Source organism: Nyctereutes procyonoides, unplaced genomic scaffold (assembly GCF_905146905.1).
Source record: "Nyctereutes procyonoides isolate TBG_1078 unplaced genomic scaffold, NYPRO_anot_genome, whole genome shotgun sequence".
NCBI classification, from domain to species: domain Eukaryota; kingdom Metazoa; phylum Chordata; class Mammalia; order Carnivora; family Canidae; genus Nyctereutes; species Nyctereutes procyonoides.
In genome coordinates this window covers 45,655,922-45,667,393 of record NW_026575135.1, presented here as the reverse complement: position 1 = coordinate 45,667,393, position 11,472 = coordinate 45,655,922, and the positions used below count along the sequence as shown (strand labels likewise).

Genomic DNA, 11,472 nt, shown 5'->3' with positions numbered 1-11,472 from the left:
AGAATTTGAACTATTAGGATAAAGGAAGGAGCAGACATGATGCTTCATCCTCTAATTTGAGGGATTCAGAGCTCTCAGTCTTAGTTAATAAGATTATCTCTTAAAAAAGCAGGTTCCAAGAACTCATGATATTTATTCAAGAATTAGTATCAAGAATTAGTATCATCATAGTGTTTTTGAAGAGCTAAATTGGCTGCAAAGGAGAATGCCTAATATTGCACAAAAACAAGATAGCTTGGAAGGTTTTAGATTCAGAATGCTGCAAAGGAGAATGGCTAATATTGCACAAAAACAAGATAGCTTGGAAGGTTTTAGCACCATTCTGTTTCTGAAGAGCTGGATTACATATTTTTGAAAAAGTACAACTGAATGAAAAAAGTGAGTAAAACTAGCAGGATCTATCTTATTTGATGTATGTGAAAAAGTCATAGACAGACAAGATAGGAGACATCATCCCTATTTTCCAAATGAGGAAGTGAGACAGTCAATATGTGCTAGGGAAAAGGTTCAGCCTAGAGATTCATTTAGAGCTCATGTCAAGGAAAAGCATATCAATCCCACAAGCAACTTGGTGAAATAAGCATCAAGCATTGCAGGAAGCCAGAGCTGCTGTCAATTGCCCTCCTCCCCCTCAGCCAGGGATATATTTAAACCAAGTAATAATAAAGCAAACCGGCAGCTGGTACTTTTGTAGAGCCAACTCTGGAGCCCCCTCAGAAGAGAACTTTTTTTCTAGATAGAGCTTGTCATTTTTTTTTTCATTTGCTGTTTATTTTAAAGTTACATTTCTAATTAAATGAAACATTTTAAAGTAAAAAAAAATTGGAATGAACTGAGCCAAATTGCAAGTACAGACATGCCTTGAGCAATGTGCAGGTTTTCACGTTTTTAAAACTCTGCCTTCCTGGCATTTGTCTATAATACATGATGTGACCAAAAACACTCAATTCCACAGACACTAGGAGAGAAGACCCTTCCCTACATCCAGACCCTGACTAGTTATACATTCAGCAGGCGAGAGTAGTCATACATTATTTTGTTTTTAAAAACTATGATAGTGATCATCATTGACTGACTGCTTAGTGCATCACAATCACTAAACATAAATTCAGTCCTCACAAAACTTGTTGGGTATGACTTCGCATTTTACAAATCAAGGAACTGAGGCTCAGAGAAGGTAGCTTGTTTAGGGACAGACAGCTTCCAACTGGCTGACTTTCATAGCACACCTTCCGCCTGCATTGTTCCAGTCCCTGTGAACCTCAGGCTTCCAAAAACAGTTGATGCACTTTGAGGAAGACAAATGGAATTTCTGTTGCTTGGAAAGGTGCAACCTAAGCTACTTTCTACCCAGAAGTCTAGAATTTGAGTAGACACATCTTTCTGAATTCTTTGAGAACTGATGTCCTGCAAGGATGCCAAAGACTTGCATTCATATGATCCAATCTGCTTCTTACTGGTGATTGTACAGTTCCTAAGCCACCTTCATTTCTTTATCTGTAAAATGGGGGCTCCACGAGAGATGCCCTGCCCCTTCTCTCAGGTTGCTGTAGAGCCAACTGTATGAATTCATGAGGGTGTCTGTGAGTTGAAAAACTCCCCACAAATGGTGTGTGATTTTTCTCACCTCAGGAAGAATGCTGCCAAAATATTTAGCATGCTCATATTCAGCCATGGTAAAATCAGCTTGAGTTTTCTTATCTCTACCTCTCACTTCTGATAACTATACAGAAAATGGAACTGAAATGGGTTTTGTGCAGCAGAAGCCACAGAAAAAGGACCATGCTTTCACTAAATCATAAGGAGGGGCTGATTCTGCTGGCGCTTCAAACATGTGCCAAATGTGTCTCTCAGCTTGCTCCGTTAGTAACAGGTGTTCACAGGCTGGTGAGGATGGAGAAAAAGCCTCCCCCCCACTTTGCTTGTCTTTCACTTGTCAAGGGTTTTGACAGGCATTTGCAGTTCCCTGTCACACGGTTCTAAGCACGGCTGCACAGCATGCTGCTTAAAGCAACCCCAAGTCAAGGAACTCAGAGAATTTCCCCTTAGAGTTTCTGTTTGATGACATGCCTACATATGAGTGCTGGTAGCCCCTTCCTCTTAACATGCGTCTGCTTATTCATCCTCCTGATCCAAAGTTTGTCTGACTGGTGACTGGGCTTTACTCCAGGTAAGGTATCAGACTTGATTTCTATACCTGTTCACTAAGATCTAAAATATCTCTTTGTCTTGCTCCCATGTACCCAGTGTATGTATAATCCCTACTTATATCATAATCACTTTTTAAAGTGTCTGCCTCTCCCCCTAGACTCTCAGTTTCTAGGAGCAGGAACCCTGTAATATTCCTAACACACCAAGTACAGAATCTGGCATATAACAAAGGCTAATAAATGCATATTGGACTGAATCTTAATTCAATGTATATGAAGAACTGAAAATGATAATCCCCCTGACAGAAATGAGATCATATTTCTTCTAGTTACTAAAACCTTTTTTATGATAACACAACTAGATCTAGGGATTCAACAGTAGTGGCTTCTGGTCCCAGGCCTAAAGTTTATTTTTGTAGTTGGCTGTTAGAGTGATAAAGTCACTTGGAGTTTATTGTGTCCACTTACCTTTACATATGGGTGGACATCATTTGTATTATATGTGTCATATGTATTATAAAACATATATATTATATAATACAAATTTATAAAATACATTCCTTTAAATGATTCATATATATTTATTTTTGAAATATATTTTATATAAATATATATTTATGAAATATATATTTCTTTAAACACATATATGTGGGGGCATCCCAGGTGGCTCAGAGGTTTAGCATCGCCTTCAGCCCAGGGTGTGATCCTGGAGACCTTGGATCGAGTCCCACATCGGGCTCCCTGTGTGGAGCCTGCTTCTCCCTCTGCCTGTGTCTCTGCCTCTCTCTCTCTCTCTCTCTCTGTGTCTCTCTTGAATAAATAAATAAAATCTTTAAAAAAATAAACACATATGTGTGTATGTGTGTGTATATGATCTGGTACTTCCAGGTTCAGGGTAGAATGTGCATTTTTTATTGATCTGCTTTGCCCACTCACTGATGGAATATTTTCCTTTTGCTGAGATTTATTGTTATTCTAGATAACAGTTTAGATAACATAACGTGCTTAACTTAATTCACATCACTAAACCAGTATTATGCAGAGTGAAACTGAGGGAGGAATTTTCCTATTTGGTTTCTTGGGAAATAGAAAAAGACCACACATACATACACCACACACCCCCACCAATCCCAATCCTTCCTGATTTCCCATAGTTCCTTTGAATGTCTGAGCAGTTACACACACCAGGAAAAGGTAATCACATTTCATGCTTCTAAGAATGATCTGATCACAAGAGGGTCCAAAAGGACCCTGTTCCTACCCCGCAGAATGGTTGGTTGGTTGGTACATTATTTGGGGTGAGGGATTCCTAAACTCCTTGAAGCATTTGCTGCTTCAAGATGAAGAATGAACTTGTCAGAGCAATGGTCTGAGCCTCTGTGGTAGTTTCACACCATCACTGCAGAGAGTGCTATTTCAGTTTTCTCTGTTCTCAACTACTATCTCTGTCCTTTGGCATCAGAGAATACATGTCTTTTATATAAAGAGAGAAGCTTTGTGATGAAAAGGAATTTATAGATTGCTTTGTCTTCTGACTTCACAGAGGGTAACATATTCTAAAAGTTTATGTAGCTTGCTCAAAAGCTGATTAGGAGCCAATGGCAGAACTGAGATTAGAACCTGAGTCTCATGGCTTCAGTCAGATGATTTTTTCCATTACATTACAGTTGAGATCTGTTTGTACACATCATTCAAGTTCAAATACACAGTGGTTCTCAAATTTAAACCTTCATTTGAACCAGCCAAAGGGCTTATTAAAATATAGATTGGGACCTGCCCTTAGGGCTTTTGATTGAGTATTGGATCTGGCATGGGGCTGGGAATGTGCATTTCTAATGAGATCACAGGTGATGTTTATGCTCTTGGGCCTGAGATTATACCTGAGATATACTAAAGTTGTCAAATGGAACAAACATTGCCCTCTCCTTCCTCTTTAATTTGTTTACTTTTTTTTTCATCAATATTTACCGAATATGAACCAAATGCCTGACATGTTTGGTGCTGGGGACCAGAAACATGAAGATGACAAAAGCACAATCCTCTTTTTGAGGAGTTCACAATCAGTGGGGAGGGGCAGATGCATAAATAATTACTGAGCAATCTTTTAATTGTAGCGATAGAAGTTTATATAAAGTATAATGGTTGCACAGTCCTGAAAATAATGACACAAAGACTTTTTAGGGAAGGCTTTGCCAGAGAGGTGACATTTGAGCTAGGCTTGGAAGGACAAGTGGGATTTTTTCAGATGGAGGAGAGACAAAAGGATATTCTTTTAGGCTGAAGGAACAGAAGGTGCAAAGGCATGGAGAGTGACATCTTTAGGAAGAGTTGGCTAAGTAAGAGTGGCAGGAACATGGGGTGTATGGAACAGAAGTCAGGGAGCAGAAGAAGATGAAGATTGAAAGATATGGAGGGTGTATTAATGAAGGGCGTTCCATATCTTTCCAAGGACTCTGGAGTTCACCTTGTGCGCAGCAGGGATACTGAAAGATTTTTAGGTGGGATGTCCTCACACTCTAGCCAAAGATTACTTAATTAAAAGTAACCTTTGGCTAGAGTGTGAGGGAGGATGAGAACAGTTTTCTGGAAGCAAGTATAAATTAAGATTGTATTGTATTAATCTACATTAGGAATGATGATAACACATCCAAAACAACAGCAATGGGAATGCTCAGAAAAGAGCATTAAAGGGTTAAATAACCAGGACTGGCTAACAGATCAGAGGTAAAGAATAAGAATAGAGAACCATAGATAATTCTATAGTTTCTAGCTTGGTCAGCTGATGAGATGGAAATGCTATGAACAGAGATAGCAAATAAGAGAAGTAGTGGGGTGAGGTAAGTTCATTTGGGACAAGTTGGGACACTGGTGTCTGTAGACAGGCAAGTAGGATGCCCTACTGCAGCTGGGAAATAGAGTCTGAAGTTCAGGAGAATCATCCAAAGTCAGGAGAGAGATTCAGGTAAAGTCATGGAAGGGCATGAGCCTGCTCAGGGAGATGTGAATTTTTTGTCCTGGATTAATATGCAAAGTGCTGTCAGAGTGATAAGTGATAAAACCTCAATTAAAAAGAGGAAATCAGGGATCCCTAGGTGGCTCAGCGTTTTAGTGCCTTCCTTTGGCCCAGGGCACGATCCTGGAGTCCCAGGATCGAGTTCCACGTTGGGGTCCCAGCATGGAGCCTGCTTCTCCCTCTTCCTGTGTCTCTGCCTCTCTCTCTCTCTATCATAAATCAATAAATAAATCTTTTAAAAAAAGAGGAAATCAAGAGATTAATGATACATATTAAACTAAGCAATAATCAAGTTAAAAACAGAAAATCGGGGTAGCCCGGGTGGCTCAGTGGTTTAGTGCTGCCTTCGGCCCATGGTGTGATCCTGGAGACCCGGAATTGAGTCCCACTTCAGGCTTCCTGCATGGAGCCTGCTTCTCCTTCTGCTTGTGTCTCTGCCTCTCTCTCTCTCTGTCTCTCTCATGAATAAATAAAATCATAAAAAAAACCCCAGAAAATCAGAACTCAAAATCTGTAATTTTAACATCTGAACATTTTGAGAATGAATGCTAAGAAAACTATAGCAACATGAATCCCCAGCTCTCAGTTCATGCTCTTCACCAACCACTACTGCTTTGTCACCTGAGGCTTTGGGAAAATTCTTACCTTCTCCAGGCCTTGCTTATCTCAACTGTAAAACAGGGCTGCTGAGAGGATTTAACAATTCCTACAAAGCACTTAGCATAATACTTGGCACATAAAAAGGGAGCTATTAATATATATTATATATATATATAATGTGAACATTGCACAAGAGATGATGCAATGATTTTTTTTTAAGGCTTTATTTATTTAGAGAGAGAGAGCACACACATGTGAGCTGGGGTAAGAGCAAAGGGAGAGGGAGAATCTCAAGAGGCAGGGCTAGATCTCATGACCCTGATTATATATATATATATATATATATATATATATATATATATATATTATATATATGCACATAATTTTATACACACATACACACACACACACACACACATAAACTCAGCAGTGGAACATTTTGCTAGAAAACAGAACACAAAAACTATCCAAGAAAGCTGCCAGTAAAAGAACAGGTAAAGACAGTAACTGTAAAGACAAATGCTACCGGATAGCCTCTTCTTGTTACTTCCCGAATACCAGAATGGGAGTGCATATTTGGTCTGGCATGCCATCGACATCACAAAGCATTCCTGAGTCATTGTATTCATTTTCTACTGCTGTGTAATAAATTGCCACAAACCTAGAGACTTAAAATGACACAAATGTATTATTTCACAGTTTCACAGCCTAACTAGATACTCTGCTTAGGGTCTTATTGGGCTGAAACCAAGGGGCTGCAGTTCTTGGTTCTCATAAGGTTTGGAAGAAATGCAAGCTTACAGGTTGTTGGAAGTGCTCATTCCCTTGTAGTTGTAGAGCTGAGGTCATAGTTTCCCTTGTAGCTATGACTCAACAGCTCCAGGTGTCCTGCACCTTCTAGCCACATGGCCCACATAGGCAGTTCACAGGGATGTTTGTTTTCTTCTAGTCCTGCAGGGACTTATCTTACATTGAATCCTCCTCTTGTGTCTAATCTCTAACTTCTCCTGTCTCTGACTTCTAGAACAAGATTTAATGGGTTTATGTGATTAGCCCATCCAGATAATCTCCCTATTTTAAGATCAACTGATCTGGGATCTTAATCATATCTATAAATTTCCTTCACAGCAGCACCTAGAATGGTGTTTGAGTAACTGGGAGAAAGTGTGTGTACACCAGGGATCTAGACCTCTTAAGAATCTTGCTTACCACATTTCTGAAGTACATGCAAGTTGTCACACGAATGAGCAGTGATTTTTAGCAGCACTGCTGTACTTAACATTTGCCCTTTGAGTTATTTCTCTAACACTCCTTCTACAAATGAATGACAAGTTGCTGAATATCTCAAAGGCCAAGAGACATGCATTTAGAGAGTGACATATTTTCTCCCCATGCTCTTAGGGTCCTTCTGAATGATGTGTAATCATAAGTCTTTCACCTCCGACTCTGTGCCCCTAACACCTATATAATCACTGGGTCAAGGCAAGGATTTATCTCATTGAAAAAAAAAAAAAAAAAGTGGCTTCCAACTCAAAATTGCTTACTATTCCTGACCAAGATTTGAGAAGTGTCGGTTTGATCAATGTAGTCCTGGCAATAAATCAGTTGAGGCCAAGGCTGGTTTTGGGGGGTACTTGAACATATGCTGCCCTGAACATATATTTAATTTAGGAGCAATTTATTTTATCAAATCAACTGGCTTCATTCAAGAGACCTCTAATCCAGACTCAGCCAGGCTGAGAAACCAGTAATGAACAAGGAGCAATTGCTGAGGGTGGAGGTGTAGTACAAACCATGGCTAAAATGCTTAATCTAAGACTAGGGTCTCAGTCAGGTGAAACTCTGTAACTTTTTAGATTGATCTTCACTTGGATGTCTCCAGTGCTGCCAATAGCAGTCTCAGCAATTGGCCTGAGAAGAGAGACTCCTCATCTCTCCTTCCCAACATATAGCAAGAGCCTTAGGATCAACCTCTATTTGGGTCCTTTCATATGTTCATAAATACTGTTAGTGGATCACAGGATTCCAGGCTGGTCAATGTGATACACAAAAGGCACAAGAGATGATGCATTTTTCTTTTTTTTTAAGGCTTTATTCAGAGAGAGAGAGCATGCACACAAGTGCAAGCGGGGGTAAGAGCAAAGGGAGAGGGAGAATCTCAAGAGGCAGGGCTAGATCTCATGACCCTGAGATCACGATCTGAGCCAAAATCACCTTGGCTGCTTAACCAACTGAGCCATGAAGGTGCCCCCGCGTGTAATGATTTATCACTGAGCTACTAAAGTTTATACTATGTAAACGTTTAGTTAATACTTTGGACATAGTGTTCACATGTATGTTTCCATTTTGCTTTGTTTCAAGGAAAACTGTAAGATCATTTCAAAATTACCCTTTTTGTACTTTTTCTCTTCTCCTTTGCTACAATTATGAGCCTTTGTAAACTCATTTCCATGCCATAGATTCTCAAGCCCATGAATCATAAAGGACAGGTGTTCTTTCATTACCGAGTAATAACCCACTGATCCTTGAGGCTATTTATCCTTACCCCACTTCATCCCCAACAAACGGGAAGATAATAGGGGTACTCTATGTACTTTCCGCTTTGCAGGACTAAAGTAGTATCCCTGACTTTGCACTGGCAGAAATCAAAGCAACTTTTCCAAAGTTAAAAAATAAGGAAGAAGAAAAACAACTATTAATTTCAAATTTAACTAACCTATTTTTGGGGGAGGGGGAGTGTTACTCCCACTTAACTGCCCATAGACATAGCAGAGAGTTATTTTACTCAAACCTAAACAGTCCTTCAAAAACCACATTTCTGAAGTACATGCAAGTTGTCACACGACTGAGCAGTGATTTTTAGCAGCACTGCTGCACTTAACATTTGCCCTTTGGGTTAATTTGCCGCCCCTACCAGCCCCAACCTGGAGTTGAGAAGAACCAAACATATTTTGGCAATATTCTAGTGAGCTGGAAAGTTTATTTGGAAAAAGTGCTTATTTATTTCCATACTAGTACACATTGAGATGTTAAAATTATACTGAGTTATTTAAGACTTACTCTATTTATCCAGAGGTCAATCCAAGACCAAAAGTTAGATTTATGTATTTTTAGTTTAACCTAAGAAAATGCTGGGAATACAGTCATTCAGCATTAGATCCAGGCACTCTTACATACCAGAGTTAACAGTTCTGAAGGGACTTGCTCAACATAGCTTTTAAAACTTACACGCTAGGACTGGCAGCTGAACTTTATCTTTCTGTTCTGAAAAAAGGTGTGTATATTATAGAGTAGCTAGGGTATATCGGAAACAGAAAAAAAAAAAACTGGTAGGAAGCACAGACTTCTTTAGAAATGAACTGTCAAATTTTAAGTCATTATCCCAAAAGCAGGAAATTTCATCAGAGAAACATTTCCAGTGGTTGTGGACAAAGAAGCAAATGTTTTTGTGAATTTTTCTCAAATATCTCAGTACTTGTCTTTTATTATATGCGGACTTTTGTTTCGTAAAGATAATTCTTGCCTCTTTGGAGTCATCCTCATTCTGAAAAGACTAGAATGAGAACTGAACAAGTCCTAGATGCACCACTAACTTGCTGAATAAACCTGAGCAAAATCACTAGGACTGCTTTTTAAGTTTCACTTGCCACCTTGAAAAAGAGTAGCTTTGAAACTCTTAAGGTGGTAACACCTTGGAAATTATAAGCAGTACACAGATATAAAGTTTTATGTGTATACTTCTGCACATTACATGATGCCAATTCAGTGTTAAACGGTGTTGACCCCATCATAGGAGAAGTAAAAAGTACTATTTAAAATAATAGTTTAGGGATCCCTGGGTGGCGCAGCGGTTTGGCGCCTGCCTTTGCCCAGGGCGCGATCCTGGAGACCCGGGATCGAATCCCACATCAGGCTCCGGGTGCATGGAGCCTGCTTCTCCCTCTGCCTCTCTCTCTCTCTGTGTGACTATCATAAATAAATAAAAAAATTTTTTAAAAAAAGTAAAATAATAGTTTAGTTCATTTTCCAATTTGGCTTATTATTTCCTTTTTTTAAAAAAAATTATTTTTAAAAGTTTTATTAGACTTTCCTTCCCCAGGTAAGACACAGAACTGTTCTCTTCTCTTAGGGATTTATTGGTCTCCATGGAACCTGAGAAGGCAACGACACTCATGACCAAAGAGTAACAGCCCACATTTCAGTCTTGTAGTATCCTCAGGACTGAAGTCTCTCAATGTCCATTTGTCTGTCCAGAACATCCATAAGTCCCATGCTTGTTCTGCTGTCCTGGGGACATGGATAGATGACAAATTCACAGGCAGTACTTTCAATCCACACGGAAGGCCTTCCCTTTGGGTTCTGTTAGGATGATTACACCCCAACAAGCAATGCCTAGGGAAAGAAAACAACAGTGCCTGACATGGATGTTACAGCCCAGGGTACTAAGCGCTTCCATATATGCCAACATATGTAATCCTCACAACTCTCCTACAAGATACATCACCATTACATTTTTCTAATAAAAGAGTGAAACTCAGAAAAGAAAGTTTGGAGGGGAAAAATCGGTTACTTCCCCATTGGTTACAGACAAGGACTGTGGGCCACTTTACCCATGGCACACCTAGAATGTGGGCTTACAGTCGGTGTCTAGGAGGTAACCTCAGAGCCCCAGCTGTTAAAGCAAAGTTATGTACCCTCACTCAGACCTCCTCCAGGATCTCGTGTCAGCAGTGTCACAGCTTGATGGACTGACCCTGAACAGTGTCACATCCTGGCGATCTGACCTTGAAGTGTCACATTCTGATGATCTGACCTTGAACACAGTGTCACATCCCGATGATCTGACCTCGGACACAGTACTTCTTAGTCTCTGTGCCTTAGTTTTGTTGGGCGGTAAAAAGGGATTACTATAATCATACCTATTGCTGGATTAAAGGTTGAAGCTAATAAAAGTTCTCGAGAAATACTGAGATTTTTTTTTTTTTTTTTTTTTTTAACGAGAAAAGCTTCCCACCAGCCCCTTCTCCCGGCCTCGCTTCCGGTTTGGAGCCCCCGCCCCCCGCCCCGTGACCTGCCCGCACGCCCCGCGGGCTGCGGCCCCGCGTCCAGCTCCCCCGCCCCCAGGCCCTGCGGGGCCCCGACTCTCACTGATGCCGACGACCATCTGCGTAATAGTGCCCGGACCCGGGGCGTATCCCAGCTTCATGGGCTTCCGCGCCACCCAGTACACGTACCCGCCCGCCCCTACCAGCCCCGACCCGGACAGCACGCGACAGCTCCAGCAGTCATTAAACACACGGGCTTCCGCTGGAGAGGTCGGCGCTCCGGGTGCGGCGAGGGGCAGGGGCTCGGCGGAGTGGGTGGCCTCCGGAAGCGCAGCGACCTGGATCGGCTCCTGAGACCGGGAAACGAAAGACCCCATGCTCCAGAGCTCGGCTTCAGCTCAAGGAGTCTTCCAACCGAACTGTCGTAAACAACAAAAAAAAAAAAAAAAAAAAAAAAATACGGCCGGAAAGCAGAGCGCCGGCGCACTGCACCGGAAGCAGCACGAGGGTCGCTGGGAAATGTAGTTCCGGCCTTTCTCGAACGAAAAAGATGGGGCGGACCTGCTTGGTGGATTTCTGTAGCTACAACTTTGGTCTTGCCAGAGGCCACCCACGCTTACACCTGGCCCCAATCATTTTAAGAATTACGACTTAGTCAACTCCC

General features: G+C 41.1%; 1 protein-coding gene across 2 annotated transcripts; it reads right to left on the bottom strand.

The window, feature by feature from the left end:
* Window positions 1–8,723: 8,723 nt before the first annotated feature.
* DMAC1 (distal membrane arm assembly component 1) lies at window positions 8,724–11,241 on the bottom strand. 2 transcript variants are annotated; one of them, XM_055302133.1, is made up of 2 exons: window positions 10,912–11,241; window positions 8,724–10,155 (listed from the first exon to the last, which is right to left on the bottom strand). In XM_055302133.1, exons 1-2 carry the CDS (start codon window positions 11,183–11,185, stop codon window positions 10,091–10,093), a joined length of 339 nt encoding a protein of 112 aa, XP_055158108.1. In that variant the 5' UTR covers window positions 11,186–11,241; the 3' UTR covers window positions 8,724–10,090. The 2 variants fall into 2 exon arrangements, with proteins under 2 accessions (XP_055158108.1, XP_055158107.1); XM_055302132.1 differs by having other exon boundaries at window positions 10,998–11,241.
* Window positions 11,242–11,472: the final 231 nt, after the last annotated feature.

Bases quoted from the DNA above. Each gene is read 5' to 3' on its own strand.
- DMAC1 (XM_055302132.1), bottom strand. From the start codon at position 11,185: ATGGGGTCTTTCGTTTCCCGGTCTCAGGAGCCGATCCAGGTCGCTGCG. The intron at 10,156-10,997 runs GTACGTGTACTG...TTCTTTCCCTAG, and splicing joins GGGCTGGTAGGGGCGGGCGG to GCATTGCTTGTTGGGGTGTA.